The 18,818-nt window shown below is 34.6% G+C and overlaps 1 protein-coding gene across 2 annotated transcripts in view; it reads right to left on the bottom strand.

The window, feature by feature from the left end:
• Positions 1-10,416: 10,416 nt before the first annotated feature.
• The window catches only part of DPP10 (dipeptidyl peptidase like 10), a 635,227-nt gene continuing 626,825 nt past the window's right edge, over positions 10,417-18,818 (bottom strand). For both annotated transcript variants that reach the window (XM_087881801.1, XM_087881800.1), the window contains exons 22-26: positions 17,006-17,105; positions 16,455-16,513; positions 16,288-16,360; positions 13,094-13,167; positions 10,417-11,801 (exon numbers count right to left, since the gene is read on the bottom strand). In XM_087881801.1, the coding sequence (XP_087737927.1) occupies positions 11,664-11,801; positions 13,094-13,167; positions 16,288-16,360; positions 16,455-16,513; positions 17,006-17,105 (444 nt within the window). In that variant the 3' untranslated portion in view covers positions 10,417-11,663. The remainder of the gene's footprint in view (positions 11,802-13,093; positions 13,168-16,287; positions 16,361-16,454; positions 16,514-17,005; positions 17,106-18,818) is intronic.

Consider the following 18,818-nt stretch of genomic DNA (forward strand, 5'->3'; position numbering starts at 1 on the left):
CTTTTTGTTCCCAGTCAATAGTGCTGTCAAAATAATTTTCTGTACTTTGTGCAACATTGGGTAATCCTCTTCCCCACTTCTAACTGCAAGTCTGATCCCACATAGAGTGTGCTGAAATTGAAGTGTAGCTGCTAAGTGGCAAAAGCCATTTCTTGATGTCATAAGATGCTGCATCACACTCAGTTCCTCTAGGACAGTGATGGCACTGAGTGGCATGAGCGTATGCTCGTCTGGGCTGCAACCCAAAAGAGGAGCTTCCCGGGGCACATGCACGTTCATGAAAATGAACTTCCTGTTTCTGGCACACGTATGCACACCGGCCAGCTAGTCTTCCAGATTTCTGGCGTGCATGTGCGTGCGATGATCAGCTGGATGGCGTGCATGCACACGCAGGAAAACAGAAGACCAGCTCTTCCAGTTTCCGACACTGCCATACGCAAAAAGACCAGCTGATCATTGCGAGCGCATGCCCGCCAGAAATCTGGAAGAGGAACAGGCGATGCTGCACATGCCAGGTGACATGACTCCATGTGCGAGTTCGGGCATGTGTGCCATAGGTTCATCATCACGGCTCTAGGATGATACTTCCAAGGGTGGCTGGCAACAGCTGTCTAGGGTGTCAGGTAGAAACTTTTCAAGTTCTGTCAGAATATGGTATAAATATGCTTCCCAAACATATTGGCACTGAACTACAATTCAATATACACTGGCCATTATTCTTGAGCTACGATCTCTCCCTCTCGAAATCACCCACATAGGTAGAAACAAAACAGAGTCTAATAACCTTGAATCCTCTGTCTTGTGCTATTGGAATTGTACCATTACTACAATTATAGTTTCTTGAAAACCTTCGGGGATGGTCTTTACAAGAATGGTGCCCTCTATTTTGTTTCTTAACACCCCTTTCTTAATCAGTACGAGACTAGAATATGCAATGGAAAGAAATGAAAGTGTAAGCTTCACTACTTCTCTCCGTATTCAACCAGTTATGTGAACCAACTCTGGGGAGTGGTCTTGGACTTGGACAGCCATTTAACAGACCATGTTAATTTGGACCCCTGATCTAATCAGGCAGCCTTCAAAAGCCAGTTTGTCTCCTCAGTCTCCCCTGTTAATGAAATATAGTCCTTCTCGGTTGATGGAAGCTTTGTAATTGCTTAAGGCACTTTGTTGGGATATTTTTCAAGTGTAATTGCCTTGTCATTTACAATTAGGGATGTTAATACAGCTACTAAATGTCACAAAATAGCTTTCAGCTTTTAATTCCTGCTTGGCAAATGGGAGTGTCCAACAGCATATTTTATTTTTAAATGTTCATATGTATTTTAGAACTATGTTCGGTGACAAGTTAAATCAATTTTATGCTACAATAAAGGATGTATTGGCTAATTTCTCTCTTGAACTAATTGAGTTGCAGGTACATTTGGTGGTCATGCATGATAATGTGCAGATAAACTTCATTCTGTGATGGCGGCAGCAGGTTAATTGGGATAAAGATGAATCACAAATAACAACACAATGTCTTCATAATAGAGATAAAATACAAGATCTTCCTTCCTTCCTTCCTTCCTTCCTTCCTTCCTTCCTTCCTTCCTTCCTTCCTTCCTTCCTTCCTTCCTTCCTGTAATATTCCATTAAAGTAAATTATAAGGACTAATACAAGTACTAGAAGACCTCCAAGGTATCATCCAACTCTTATTATTCTGTTATTCTATTAATGATTGGAAGATTCAAGAATGAATGAATGTGATTACATTAAAAATAAAATAAAAAAGGTGTGCTAAACTTACAAACATCAAAACATTTCCAGCAACTCAAAAGATCTCAATAAATAAAAAATCCAAAAAATGGATTTTTAAAACATTACAATTATTGTGTGAAAAGGTATTTAGTGTCTTCTGCTGTATGTAAACTGCATCACCAGTCTGTCTTTTGCCAACTTTCCATCCTAGAATAGAATAGAATAGAATAGAATAGAATAGAATGGAATGGAATGGAATGGAATGGAATGGAATGGAATGGAATGGAATGGAATTTTTATTGGCCAAGTGTGATTGGACACACAAGGAATTTGTCTTGGTGCATATGCTCTCAGTGTACATAAAATAAAAAATACGTTCATCAAGAACCAATTTAAATTTTACATCAGCCAAGCTATTCAATGCATCTGATGAAGGGAGTTGTGGTTAAAAAAATGCCTTTTAATAAAATGTATCAGCCAGAACATTCCTTTTTTTCCTATTTTTCCTTTTCAAAGGAAAAATAAAGTTGCAAATGATGTAATCAAAGAGGGCAAAGAATATTTGGAAATAAAGAATTTAGACAAAATACAGATCCATTTGGATGATTTTTTTTTAAAAAAATGGAAATGAATGAAGAGGATTATACAGCAAACTTCCAGCAAAGTTAATATACTTAAGGATAAAAATGATATAATTATTTGGAATAAAATTGAATTTATGGATTGCTGGAAGTAGTGTTTTAGCAAATTATATACTGATACAATGAATATTCTATAAATAAACTTTGCTAAAGTTATCATCTAAGAAAAAAATAGATGGCAAGTTATAAATGCTTAGAGAATGTTGCAAAGTGCCAAGGTATATTTGATATAATTACAAAAATGTTCAAATACTGGTGTGGTTTATTTAAGAAGTGAATGTACACTTTCTTTAATGAAATGAAATTTCTTTAATATGAGGTTTGACCAGCAAAACATTGTTTCATGTTTCTGTGTAGATTTTTTCTGGGCCTAATTATTGGAAGAACGTCATAATTATTTTACTTTACACGTGCCTATGTTTATTCTATCTATTTTTTAAAGGGGCAAACTAGAATAAATGTGCTAATTACTGGGGTGTAAATTTGGTATGTATGCCTGAAATATTGGGTGACATTTGATTGAAAGGATATGAGAGATGACGATGATAAACATACCTGGCATTTTAAACTTACCAAAACACTTGCTAGCAAAGTAGAAATTTTAAAGAATGTTAAATAGCATAATACGGGATAATGTATACACTTCAAATTGCAAATTAGAGAAACAAAATCATATCATTGCCATTATCTTGAAACCAAATAATTTGCTTTTACAGTTTGTAGATAGATCAGATTTCTGATAATATGTCAGGTAGTGCAACAGTTTTGCAAGTAGGAAATAGATATAGATATAGAAATCTGTATTGCTTTGTCCATTGAATGTAATAATGGCTTTCATAGCTGTAAGTGAAGAAATGCAAATACACTGCATGAACAAAAAAAAAAGAGTGTATCATACACAAACAAGATAGCATGTTGTGAATCCCTGAAAGTGTCATTTCCATTTCTGAAATAATAGGCAGTTCTGGCAGCTTCTGTTTTATGAAATCTAGAGTTCAGTTGCTGAAAAAATTCAGTAGGTGAGGATGACAATAAAGAAGGAAGAAAATGAAGAATATTTGCATGGTATAAATACTCCAATGAATCAAATTAGCCTTCCTTTACCCCAAAGGTTCTTGTTTTAATTCTTTTTTCTTTCCTTGAGGATTTAGTGGCAGGTACAGTAGTAGTGAAAGCAGTGGAAGAGTTTTGGGAGAAAGGAAACTTATTCTTTGAGCAGGCTCAGGAATTCTGGAAGTTGAAGTCCATGCATCTTAAAGTTGCCATGATTGGAATCCCCTGCTCTAGAGTAGTGCTATTCCAATGACAGTTGAGGAAACTCGATCTTTAGTGAGTGACTGGGCCTTGGGTAAAGGTTCCCCTCGCACATATGTGCTAGTAGTTCCTGACTCTAGGAGGCGGTGCTCATCTCCATTTCAAAGTCAAAGAGTCAGCGCTGTCTGAAGATGTCTCCATGGTCATGAGACCGGCATGACTAAACACTAAAGGCACAGGGAATGCTGTTACCTTCCCACCAAAGGTGGTTCCTATTTTTCTACTTGCATTTTTTACGTGCTTTTGAACTGCTAGGTTGGCAGAAGCTGGGACAAGTAAAGGGAGCTCACCCCATTATGTGGCACTAGGGATTCAAACCGCTGAACTACCGACCTTTCGGTTGACAAGCTCAGTGTCTTAGCCACCGAGCCACCATGTCCCTATATTGGGTTGTATAGTAGACTTGTATACCATATCCTTATTCTGTTTCTGCTAGAAGTTTAGAAAAAGGACTGAAACACTCATTTATTGAATTAGAGTTATCAACTACTACATTTTCAGAAATCAAAGTAGTGTAAATCATGATTGCCGAAGAAATCTCACTGATGCTTCTTTCAGTCTGTTGCAAAGTACTCAGGAGTACTATTCAGGATGTTTCCCAAACATCCCCAGAGACTGAAAGAAAGGGATGTGCAAAAATCTTTTTTATGTCAGGTTTTAGGTCATTTCTTTCTTCTTTGGTTCTGTGACAGATCATAGAATATGGACGAAATCTAAAGACATGACTTGTCATTAGGTTTAACAACATCTAAGAATAACTTTGAATAAACTCTTCTTGCAAGCCAAAATAATAAAATGTAAAAACGTATAACAGGAAAAATGCATGTTCAAAAAAATGGGCATTGAATAAACCAAACGGCCCTTTCATTCCCAACACTATTTTGGTACAAACTCTTCCAAAGTATTTCAAAGAATAGTTACCTTTTAATGTTTTCTCCTTTTATAAGTATAAATGGTCTGCCTTTCTTGTTTTCTATCCCTCTGAAGAACTATCTGACGAACTGGGTATCATTTGAAATTATTCTTCCAAGTATAATGTGCTACACACAAAATCCCTTTCTTCCCATTATGCAAAGAAATCTTTTTTCTCTAATCAAAGTAGTAACCGCAACTGTTCAACATGTATTTGCCCACCTGCAGCTCTGAGTAACATGCATTTTTAAATTCAAAACACAGCTGAAGAAAAGGAGAAACTCTGATGAAGCTGTAGCAAGTGCAGAACAGAGCAAATATGTTTCTTCCTCACCATTGGGTTTATTTTATTTTACTGTCCTTTGTACCAATATAATGCTGAAGGAAATTCTACTATTTTAACAGGAGTAAGTTTACTTCACGGTCCTGATTAATGATAAACAATCTGACCCAATGGAATTATATTTGAAATTTACAATTTGAAATATTTCTAATTGGAATGAAAATGCCAATGTACAACTAGGTAATGGTATCTCCTCTATTTTATAAGGAGAATCTAATACAAGCTTTAGAGTAGCTTTAATTAGCATGAATGAAATTTATTATATTATATACTGAACTACCTAGTCTTACTATCCCATGTTTTGTCCCAAATTATAGTTGAAATCAGTAGAACAGTTATATACAGCTGTTCTGAGAGTGAGATGGGTGGTACCTATATTTGACAAATAAACAATAAACAAAATACCTTGGTTCCTTGTGGTTTAGTCATGAAAGCAATGACATCTTGAAATAAAACTTCATCAAATATCTCAATATTTTTCAAAGTATGTATTATCCATTTTTCCCTGGAACCTATTTGCAAGTGAATATATTTGTCTGAGCATTTGACCCAGTTCACATCCCTGATGTGAATCAGACCCTGAGCTGTTTGTATTCAGATCACTAAAGTAAATGCGGAATTCAATTCATGCAGCCAAAAACATTTCAATTGAATTGACTTAATCTGACCCAATAGCAATAGAAACCAGTAATAACAGCACCTGTTGAGTAGTGGGAAAAGTTTGTTCATTATTTGACTGGATTGTGCCCAAGAAAATTCTGCCACCTTATGCCACCTCTTAAGCAACAGTGTCAGCAGCTGCTGAGAAAATCCTGGCAGCTATTTTTGGGATTTGGAAAAAAGAGATTATTAAAGATTCTGTTAATGCTTTTAAGTACCAGAATAGATAAAATGGGAACAAAATAAATCAATTGGAAGATTGTGAGAAATCACTGGATCTTCATATCTTCACACTGGATCTTCACATTTATAAGTGATTTATTAAAAGTAGTTAAGACTCTTAGAATAAAATAGTGTCTTTTGAATCTCATTCTTGCTGGGCTAATCTATGTGACATGAGGTAGGTTTGTTTGTTTGTTTGATTTGTTTGTTTGTTTGTCAAGAACGTATTAGGTAATAAGTATAAGCATGGATTGAATACATAAAATAGATATGAATAGAGGAAACATTAGGACAGGGACAGTAGGCATGCTGGTGCTGTTATGCACGCCCCTTACAGACCTCTTAGGAATGGGGTGAGGTCAACAGTAGACAGGTTAAAATTTTGGGGGTTTGGGAATGAAACCAGAGCGTCAGGTAGTGTATTCCAGGCATTGACCATTCTCTTGCTGAAGTCATATTTTCTGCAATCGAGTTTGGAGCGGTTCACTTTAAGTTTGTATCTATTGTGTGCTCGTGTATTGTTGTGGTTGAAGCTGAAGTAGTCATTGACAGGTTAAGGACATTGTAGCAGATAATTTTATGAGCTACACTTACGTCATTCCGAAGGCGGTGTAGTTCTAAGTTTTCCAAGACCAGAATTTCAAGGCTGGTGGCATAAGGTATTTTGTTGCGAGCAGAGGAGTGGAGAAATATTATGAAATATTTCTGGACACGTTCAATTGTATTAATTAATTGTATTAATGTAAAGTATTAATTAACTTCCTGAAGGAAGTTGAAAAGCATCAACTGTGCTGGAAGAAGCTAGATAATGGGAGTGCTGGGTTCTTCTTTTTGTAAAAACCTGGCCATTTATCGTGAGGTTCCTCAGATCTGCCATAATAATGAACATTTCCACATGACCTACTCTATGTGGTAATCAGATAAGTAGATAAAATGCCTTGTTATGTTTTTCTATTATTCTGCTGAGGAAATACAACACAGAAAAATGTTAAAGCAAGAAATATTGCTCAAGGGAAGAATCTTGAATAGTTCATTGGTTTTCCCAACACATTTGTTTTGAAATTATCAAAAAGGATTCAGAAATCATTCATAATTAGGTCGAACCCAAAAAAGCTCTAAAGTAAGTAAGAGGCTATCCCCCCTCTTTTTCCCCCTATGCCTTTGTTATTATTTATGTTCAAGCTATAATATTTCTTTCTTTTGAGGGCTTAATTATAGTTTTTATTGATTTTTCTGTGAATCTATTTACAGGCAGGGCAAGACAAGATTTTAACAGCGGATTGGGCCTCTTAATTCAAGGACATTTTTCCAACAATAGCATACTCTGCTCAGACTGAATTGAGGTAATGTCATTTTTCTGGTAATAATAGATTTATATAATTGATGTTCTTGGTTTTCTTCAAAATAGATAAGAATCAGCAACTGTAGATGAGTTGAATACAGAGAAAACCTTGACAATTTCTGAAGTGGGTTTTGATATCATTTGGGTTTCTGCAAAGTTCTATTGATTGATATAATGCATTCAGCTACGTGATATTAATGGTGTACTTTCTTTTTTCTTTAAATTTATGTTGAGGTAGACGCAAGGATTTTCTCAACCTCCTTTTCTTTTTAATTTGGTTTAGAGTCCCTTGTCCTCATTGGAAAATTCTAAAAATATCATTGTATTACAGATGATCATGGGGCTGATGATCATCTGATGATGTTACCTAGTGGGGTAATGAAACTTCTGCAGCCAAGCTCAGAGTATACCAAGGACTTCAGACATAAAAGGTTATATTGGCTGGTAATAGGTTTCATGCATAAATTACCAAATATGTTTTCTCTTATGCCATTAGTATGTGAGACTAAAATTCAATATATTCAATAAACTGGAGTAAATTGGACTTGACGCCACTTGATCACAGTAATAATTTGGAAAAGTAAAGAATTAAGTTATGTTTTCAATACAATACATTTCAATACAATACAAAATGAATTTTGAGGAACCCTTCTCAACTGATAAGTTTAACCTTATTCTCTCTTTTGATGGAAATAAAAGACTAAATTTAGATTTTAGACTTAGTTAGTTTCTGTTAATCCACTTTTAGTCTTAGTTGTCTAAAATTCCCTAGAGCCGTGATGGCAAACCTATGGCATAGACCCTCTCTGTGGGCACGTGCATCGTCACTAGCTGCTCTTCTGGTTTCCATGCACACTGGCCAGCTGGTCTTCATGGGCACTGGAGTGCCGGAAAACGGCCTGAAAACGGCCCAAAAAACAGGCCAGTTTTTTGGCTGCTTTTGGGGCAAAAATGGCCTGAGAACAGCCCATAACCCAGCCAAACCCAGCCAAAAAACAGATATGCACATGCCAACCAGCTGGTCTTCAGGTTTCCAGCACCCTGATGCACACACATGGACATGCATGCACACATGTTCTGGTTTGGGCACTCAGTGCCGAAAAGGTTTGCCATCACTGCCCTAGAGTATTTGGCAGTGGTGAAATCCAATTTTTTTTACTACTGGTTCTGTCGGCATGGCTTGGTGGGGATAGTGTGGCTTAGTGGGCGTGGCTTAGTGGGCATGGCAGGGGAAGGATACTACAAAATCTTCATTTCCACCCCACTCCAGGGGAAGGATACTGCAAAATCCCCGTTCCTTCCCCACTCTGAGGCCAGCCAGAGTTGGTATTTGCCAGTTCTCTGAACTACTCAAAATTTCCGCTACCGGTTATCTAGAATCTGTCAGAACCTGCTGGATTTCATCCCTGGTATTTGGGTAAGATACATGCAATTAATATGAATATAACTTGGTGACTGATTTAGAGTCTGACGGATTTCCCCATAATTATTTCATATTATTATTTTAAACAAATATACAAAATACTGAATACATTTATTTGACAAAAATATCCTGCAAGATTTTCGTTGCAGAAAGTATGATTGCCAGTTTAGGGTTTAACTTTTATGCTTCCATATTTATCATAGGGCACTGATCTTAGCTGACTGAACTGAAGAACTTCAAAATTCAGCTCCTCTTGGGGTTTCTTTTGAGGTTTATAATTTGACCCCATTGAAGTCCTGGCAAATACTGGGATTCCTGTTTGTTCAGGGAATCAGTGTTCATAGTTGTAATTAATGCTAGAAGAGATATACAGAAAAGATGTAAATTTGACTCATACTGTATATCCATGGGAAGCTTACATGCTAAGATAACTATAAATTAAAAATAGCATATAAATCTATTTCAGGTAAGCTTGGCTTTTTGTGATATAACTACTTGGGATCTATTGTTTGATTGACTTCAGAGTATTCATCTTCAGTATTTGTTATTAGGTTTATTTCAATCCAATCAGAATTTCTGATTTTAAAGCTTCACAACATTTAGAAAGAATTATCAGCAGTTCTGAAGGAATTATTTGTACCTTCTGAGACAGTCATTTTATTTTATTTCAATTTGAAATTTTGAGATAATAAAATAATGACCATTGAAATGATATACTTAAATGGCTTATTCTGCTAATTCAGTGGAAGATTGAAATTAATTTTCTATTTTTTAAAAAAATGAGTTTTAAAGAAAAAACTCCACACCTGCTTTTTTGTATACTAGACACTTCAAAGAATTGCAATAAACCTTCTATGGGATATGTAATTTTAGAGTTGAAATGTTAATCTACCCATCTTGGTCTTATTCCATTATTATTGCATTTGAGGCAGACTCAAATGATTCTGGATAAATAGCTATATATTCAAGATGCATATGTTCTTCTTAGCTAAATTGTTGGGCAAATTTTGAATCTATTAATATTGCTATTCAGCTAAAAATATTATACTTGACACAAAAATATTGCAAAAATAAAACTATATGTGTTTGTGGTCATAACTTTTGAAAAAAAATGGTGACTTTTTTTTGTTCTGTTTAAAACAATCTCAATGTCTTTCTTAAAATTTCCTACATTTTATTACTATGCTTATAAATTTTGTCATTGTGCTGCTGTTTTAATGATGTGTATATTTTAACTTTACTAGCTTGTAGAATAAAAACTTAAAAATATAATTTATGTTATTCTGAAATATGGGTAATTGGTGGGTTAATAAATATTGAATTTTGAGAGTTTCATGCTGATTCCCAGGAAAGATTGTGAGCAAATCTAAGTGCACATACCCTCACATTTGGAGGTATATAAATTCTATAATATCCTAAACTATATATCACATGCAATATAATCTAGAATAACAGCATCTCTTTTGATTTATAAAGAAAATTGAACTTTTCACCTTAGCAAAAATATATGTATGCAATTTACTATTTCAGGCAAGTAATTTTCAAAATAAAAAAGATGGTATATTTATGCCTTATGAATATTACTTTAAAAATAGCATGTATGCTTTAAATCTTCCAGGTGTGGCAACGCATGGCAAAAATGGGTAAATATAAATGTAAAAAAAACCCCTGAAAATTGCAAGAATGAGGCTTTTTAAGTGAATCCAGCCCTGGAAAAAATATTAAGCAGTGGAACTTTAAACCATTAGAATTGCCCCACTTATACATACTTCAAAGATCTCCAAAACTAAATAAATATAGCGCTTGATCTCAGTTATATTTTGATGGCCAAAGTTCCCTGGTTTGTTTATTTCATGGCATCATTTTAAGGGTGTAATTCACCTTGATAAATACATGGATGCACCACAGGATTTTCATCTAAATGAAATAAAATAAAATAAAAATCATTTATCAGAAGCTTTCTTGAAACTACATGGAGACAAATAATTTCTAACTTATTCAGCTGACTTTAAATCATTCTTGTAACAGACTCAATGAATAGCTGTGAAGCACAAAAGAAAATCTGACAGATAGCTCTGCAATACGCTACCACCGAAGTTCAAAATGAAATTCCAACCAGTATGAAGAAAGGGGGGAAAACAGCTTTACAAAATAGCTCAGCAAAGTATTACTCTATGGCATTACATTGTTAATAAAATTTCTTTATCTGAAACTATAATTTAATATTCATGTATCTAATGTACAAGTGACAAAGTAATGTACTCTAAAATTAGAGCGTAACCAGCAAAATACTGTAAACAATACGAGAAAAAGCACAACCCAAACATTGCTTAGTAATTCAAAATATGCAACTTTTAACTGGGAAATTATTTTAGTTGTTGATGTCAATTGACACATGAGTGTAATTATAGCCTGGAAAAAAAAATTAAAGTGGACATTGTTTTTTGTTGTTATTACTGTTGTGGAAGGAGTCTTGTGTATATACATAAAGTTCAAGCATATACTACTGCAGTTTACTGATTTAGTTGGTATAAACGCTTGACATTTATAATTAAAGTCTACTTATTGATTTGTCTTTTGGTCAACTAAAATGCATTTTTTCCAATATTTTGATGCTTAACAGTGAAAAAATGCACTTAATCTAAAATTACAATTGAATATTAGACTGCAGGTCCCTTCTCCAAATATTAGCGGCCTATGAAAGTGTGCATTATCCTGAAATCAAAAAGTTATGTGCATACTAAATAAAACAGAGCAACTACATACTGAACAAACAGTGAATCGTAACAAAATCAACATGCACTAATTCTACTCTTATGCAAAATTAATATCTTTCAGAAAACTGCATCCAACCTTTGGCCTTGCGCAAAGGTATACGTTTTGTTCCTTCATCAGACATGGATTTGTGTATTCAAATCCCAGTTTTTTTAGCCCATTGTCACAAAATGTGCTGTTCCGCTGCTATAAACTTTGGCTGCCCTCAGACTCCCAAAGAATCTGTTTTTTTTACAGTCAGCTTTAAATGTGGTTGTAGTGATCCTCATACAAGTCCTATTCTTCATTCCTTATTCATCGTCTTCTACTTCCTGTGGTAAAATGGGTGTTTCTTCCTTTAAACAAGCACTAAAAAAGTTGAGAATTGTGCTATAAAGGTGATATTTACTCTTCTCTGATGTAATGTAATGACCTTCATCTGGATAGATCTAGGGTAGGAAAAATAGAAATAAATAGATTTTAAAAACCAGTTGACAAGTTTTCAAATGCATTTGTAGCATCACAGAATGAATGCCTGAGACAATTATTGTGGTTTCACTGAAAACATCTAAATTTCAAAAGTGAAATATATTTATGTTATAATTTAAACCAGGAGTTTAATTTTCCCAAGGGGCAAGGTGAGAAATGGGACTATTATGGAGGGCCAAACCAATGTACCTGACTTTATGTCCTTAAACTCATCACCAGAACTCCTTAGTTGCTCCAAGGCAAGGTATGAGAGTTTGCAGATGTAGAAAATGATTTCTCTTCTCACCTTTCCAAATGAAGGAGTGTGCGGTGATTGAGCAGAACCAGACCAAACTTGGCTTTTTCACCCACCCCCCACGGCACACTTACTTACACTTGATTTCTAATTTCCGGTTGATCTCATGTGGACTGGAGAGGGATAGCCAAAGGATGGATGTGATCTTGGGGTTGTAAAATACCCAGATCTAATTTAAACCATCATTTTACAGCCTGCACAAAACATTTCTAGCTTTTAAGATTTTAAAAATGTTTTTGTTTAAAATGGCAATCCTTATTTAATTTTTCAAGATTTAAGGGAAATAGTTTGTTTCAAACATTGGTAAAAAATAAGTTTATGTTGTAATCCATGGAAAAACACCACTGTGTCTCTAAATATTAAAAACATGATGCCAAATAATTAAAATTTTCAAACAGCAATGGGTCTTCAGCTGAAATACAATTTGATTTCAGGAAACTCTGATTTTTCACAAATCAGTATACAATTCTGCTGCATCTGCGGCAAATGTAGAGATTTTGCAAGCAATAGACAACTACTGTACGTTGCTTTCCCTGTTCAGTTTAACATTTTAGCCTCTCTGTACTACATTATCATCAGAAGTCCATTAGTACAATAAACATTTCTCATTATATTCTGTTTAATGCTATGAAGGCAAATATTTCAAGTTTTAAAAGTATGGTTATTTCAATATTAATTGTGGTAAAAACTAAATATTATGTATTTTATAATTTATATTCTGCTCTTACTTAAATTATTCTGCTCTTGCTTAAATTATTATTTTTCCTTTCTCTTTTATTGGATCTATTTTGAGTAAAATAATTCTCAAAGATATTTAAGTTATAGATAGCTAGGAATATATAGATAACCAGCCAGGCTTTCTGGATAAAGATGTATTTTAAATACATGCAACAAAGAGCATAAGAAATCTAAACCTAAAAAGATGCATAAACTATGGCATTCCTAAATATTACATACCTGCATAGTATAATTCACTCCGGCTTTTATTAGGTGTTTAATTAATTCTGCTGAGTGCTGAAAATGGACTTTAGCTGTGGGACAACAACATCCAAGTGTTAGTGAAAGACATTATTAATATCAAACAGTTCCTGCAGATTAGCTCAACATAGTCAAGATTTTAGTGAAAATGCTTTTTCGGTTAAAGTATAAGATCATACTCTTTCCTACAAATTTTACATTTTTTATTTTATAAGAAAAGTATAGCAGAGTGACTATATACACTGTACATCTCATAAACTCATTTCTCCTCATTTACATTGTGTATCCCTTTGGGGAGTTTAGTTGACTGACAACTCAGTTAATGGATTTGTCAGGTACTTTAGACAGTCTGCAATGCAATCATGTCCATTTTTGTTATGAACTAACAAAATTTGACAGGACTTATTCCCAGATATGTACTGTATTTACATGGCACACCTAATTCAAACTGCAAGTAAGATAGCTGTACTTCAACCACATAGCTATTCTGATATCATGTGTATAAAACATTCTGAAGAATATTGTATACCACAGGTATTATTTCTTAAATATTGGTAAGGTTCAGAACATTGTTGAGCGTGTAAGTGCTGACATAGGTAACTACAATAAATATAAGTTGGTTCTGAATCCTGAAGTGTAACCTAATTATTAAACTAATCTTCCCTTTTATTGTAATGTTATCACATTTCTACCACATTCTGAAATGTTGTTTTGGAAACACTATGAAACATTGTAAACATGTACTTTACAATGATACAGAGAGAGGTTGTCCAACCTTTTGTCTTGCCTGCGCTGTGTCGAGTGACTTGGGCCACATATAAAACATGCAATATAGTTAATGTGTATCAATAACAAACGTCCTCTATTTTTAATATTTTTATTATCATGTGGACCTGGACATTACTAGCTGTCCAGGGCTGCATGCAGCCCATGGGTCACAGGTTGGACATGCCTGATATAGAGGAAGGCAGAAACTGCATTTAATAGTCCACGCCAGATAAACTATTTTATTTTTCCTTAAGTGTATATTTTTAAATATGGTTTTGATCCAATTAACTTCAGTTTAATGAATGAGCCATGGTAGCGCAGTGGTTAGAGTGCAGTACTGCAAGCTACCTTTGCTGACTGCTGGCTGCCTGCAATTTGGCAGTTCAAATCTCACCAGGTTCAAGGTTGACTCAGCCTTCCATCCTTCCGAGGTGGGTAAAATGAGGATCCAGATTGTTGGGGGCAATATACTGATTCTGTAAACCACTTAGAGAGGGCTGTAAAGCACTGTAAAGTGGTATATAAGTGTTATTGCTATTGCTAATGAATAGATTCCCAAGAATGTCTAGTTCTGTTTGAAGGGGGTTTTAGCTACTCATTAGAAGCATATAGAAACATACAAAATCTATCACACAGGAATGAGTGAGTGGCAATACAGCTTTACCAGGCCCAGTATTAATATTATTTTAATTATTTTGCATCTAAACGATGACAGAAAGGGGAAGACTTGGAAGTTGGAAGCAAGGTGGGGATGAGTCTTCAAGTTTGACCAAGAAGGACAATAGGAGGCCTTTGCCCAAACCAGAGCTTGAGCAGGATAAGATCTCCGACTTTACAAACATTTTCCCAGTCCCATTTTCCCCTACTGCCTCATTATCTTCTCTCATCTCCAGAGCACAAGCTGCTGATACTGTTGCTGGAAAAAATGGGGATTAAAAACTTCCCCTTTTACTTTTCATGTAGTGACAAGATTTTTTAGTGCCTGAAGATAGTTGTACTAATGCAAAGTATCTATTGGTATAATCCACAGCTTTGCTTAACATTTAATCTGAATGTCAGGTAATGTATTTAATAAAACTGAAATACTTCCTGTATGCTGAAAGCTCAGAGACGGCTACAGCTGAATGATAATGAAAGCATGTATTTAGCATGAAAATGATGAATTTAGAAAATTTATAATCAAAGACTTCCTCCTTCCCTCCTTCCCTCCCTTCTTCCCTCCCTCCCTTCATATTTAATTTGTAATTTCCAATTTCCCTCTTAGGGAAGTAGTTTGAGAAACTAAGATATCTTTGTGCATTGGTAAAATGCAGTGGATATATTTGTCTTATCTATCCTCTATGATATTAGGGAAAAAAATATTGTGAATTTTTGTTTTGTTTCTCAACTATGGACTTCTATAAATGAAAAACTCTGGATAGGCTGCTATTTTCTACATTTATGCTATATTCAACAATTTCCAAATGTATTGTACACTTTTCAACTCTCCTGCCTGGAATGCCTAAGCATTTGTTTACTTCGGACAGTACCTGAATCTAGTATGCAGAAATGCAGAAAAGCTCACTTCAAAGCTACAGCCAGGTAGCCTCATCAAATGCCTTGGAAGAATCTTACCCATTCGTATATTATTTATATTTCTTATGCTAAGTATTAAATTTAATCCATTTCACATACTGTGTTTCTGTTGCAATCTCCCCTTATGAAGAAAGAATGCCTGAAGCACGAATACAAAGAAAACATATAGAAGTGGGAGACAATGATCCTTTGATGACTCCCTCCCACAGAATTCGTGTGTCAGATATGGAAAGCTCAATCTTACCATTGTGTAATGGGCACACAAGCTGCAAAAGGTAATGAATATGACCACAAAGCTAGGCAGCCCAAAGGATAAGAGCAAAGAGAGGAAACAGTAACATAGAGGTGACGTGCAAAGATTTATTTTATAAACAGTCTCACAGGGTTGAACGAAGCCATGAAAAAAAAAATAGCCTATCTTAATTAGGAAATTTCAGTAATCTAGCTATAAATGTATCAAGAAGGTCAATTTGGTACTACAGATTGTATATCTTTGTTCCACCTTACACAATTTGCCAGTGGCAGAGCAGGAATAATTTAAGTGATTATTAAATTTTGATGTTCAACAGTTATTAATGCATGTTGCCTGCCAACAAAGGTACTGCATTCCATAAAGTTTAAATGAATTGTTCCCTACAGCTACAAAGAGTTATAAAAGAGTAGTGTCACTTGTTTGGCTAGGAAACTATCAATGGAGTCTCACAATGGGATCTCTAAGGGTAGACAAAACCAAGTCTTATAAAGCTCTCATGTTCTTCATGCTTATCCTTCACTGAACTTCTTCAGAAGACAAACAGCAACTAGGAAAGTGCATTTGTGTAAATACTCACTATCCGCTGTCCCATGGATGATTAACAAATTTCCTTCCTTAAAGCCATGAATATTGTGCAATACGCTGGATGCCTTTTGAAAAGGAGAAAACATGCACATCTGTGATTGATTTGCATTTCGAATACCTCCAGCACCCCATCCAAAACCATAGTATCTCTTAACTCACTTGGTAAGCATTTTCTTCCTTAGATGGATTGCCCAGGTATCTTTCTGAAAAGGCAGATGCTGTACATAGGAAATAGGAAAACTTAATAGCTATTAAATTACTTTTGGAGGAACGTACTAACATTTATGGCCAATTATATTTAAGCTCTGCTATGGAACCCAGTGGAGATGAGATGCAGACTATCCTCAGCAGAAAAGAAAATCTCCCGGCTCATCATCCAGCATGATCCCATTTGAAGCCTCCTGAATGACATCCATCCCATCAGCAGGCAAAGCGGGGAGCAACATGCAGACATCTTGATTACTTCTGGCTCTGAGGTTTCTGTTATGGGGCAGCCATTGCTATGTGATGTGGAAAAGTGGAAAAGTGCTAAGGGCACCACCTGTTTTAAATGCAGATTTATTTATATATGCTAAACCTGATTGTGCTTTTTTTTTTTTTTTAGTAGTCGCCTTCTGAGCATTTGTAATATTATATAAGTGTCTCGGCTGCAATTAAGAAAGGGAAAACGAGCTACCTGTGGAACAAACTGAATGATACAACCCACTCACCATACAGTCGCATGTCTGTAATTGGTGCAATTACAGCTCCACACTTGAAAAGTTTTTCGTTGGACTTCAGAATCATTGATGCAAGGTAACCTCCATAACCCTAGGAAACAACTGATGTGAGTTATAATGTGCTCATTATTGCCTTGATGAGACTATTCTTTCTTATGCATGCCCCCACTTTTATATTTATTTCTTTGGTTTCTCTTACGCTTCTGAGGACATAAATCAAAAGTTATTTCTTTAAAAAAAATGGCAGAGGATGTTTTGCTTCAGCATATAGTTTGAAGAAGGTCCAATGATATCCCACATGTTACTGAAATGCTTGTACGCCATTATTAAATATACACAAGATGAATTACTGGAGTTCTTTAGCCATTTTTATTAATGTAGAGTACTAAAAGCTGCTGTTGATCAATCATGTTTATTTATTTTATGCAATCAGAAGTGGCCATACAGCCCTGAGTTTAATTCCAAAACCGGAAAGTGGAAATGGGAAAAAAAAATCCATTGAAAAAGTATTGACCTCATTCTTGTTTTCCTCCTTCGCAGTATTAATATATCACCACAGATATGAGTGTTACTGATTCAGTAATCACATGCTCTTGTTTTTAATTCAAAGAACTATGATGCTATTGGATTGCTAAAGTTGCATATAGATATTCAGAGCAGGATTTGTTAATCTAACCTTAAATATGACTAGGACAATCAATTTAATTAGGGACAGAAACATTTTTGTCTGACTCGGAACATTTCAGACTGAGTGAAGGTGGCAGTTCAAATACATATGAGAATGCTCCTCTGTTTGTTAAAATCATACTTGTAGAAAATGAGCATATACTTAAAAGTTATAGATCCTTTTTACTTACTTACACCATTCTCAGAGCAAAAACTTTTAGAGAAATAATACAATTATCTATATTGGTGTAAATACAGAACGTTACAAGATTGCTATAGATAAATGTTTCTGAACAGTCAGTGGGGTATCAAGAAAGTAAATAATTAGTTTCCCATTAGCAAATTAGTTATGATAATAAGATATATAAATATAAAATAAACATCAAGTTTGCCAATTCTAGTATCTGTCTAAAAATGTAAAATATATTTTATTTTATTTTAAAGAATTGGTGTTTTGTAAAATACCCAACACTGTATATTTCGTATATTAATTCATAGCTGAATATTTTATATAATGTATGCTTTCATTTCTTGTCGTTTTTCAACTATAGATGTTCAGTTAAATATAAGCATGGGACAGATTTAATAATTTTTATATTTACAATAAATTTATTAATATGAATAAATTATAAAAGAAATTATAAATAACATTTTAAAATTGATATGGCTATGCCAGAAGTAGTTTTCTCAGAAAATAGATGTCATCTTTTTTCTTCTTCCATTCCTGCTAAAAATAATAGTAGTTTTAACAGTAATTGTGTGAGATGGAATTGGAGAAGTGTTTTTATTTGTTTGTTTATTTATTCATTTAAATTTATATGCTGCTCAACTCACTGAAAGAACAATTCTTCCTTCCTCACTCTAAGTTACCTGTATAAATATTCAATTAAATTAAATTCACTTAAATATTTAGTGCACTTTAGAGCAGGGATTAGCAAATGAGAAAAATGCATTAGATTACTATGGATGTCTATGATTCTAACTACATTATTTATGTCACATTTCTAATACAGTTATTTTATACATGTATCTGCTTTCCGTTATGGCCAACTGATTAAAAAAGATTATTTCTACTGATACGTTAAAGACAGCTGCAATGCACCGTCTACTGAGCCTTTGTAACATCTTGCCTGATGAA

Source organism: Pantherophis guttatus, chromosome 1 (genome assembly GCF_059756535.1).
Source record: "Pantherophis guttatus breed Tessera chromosome 1, ASM5975653v1, whole genome shotgun sequence".
Lineage (NCBI taxonomy): Eukaryota > Metazoa > Chordata > Lepidosauria > Squamata > Colubridae > Pantherophis > Pantherophis guttatus.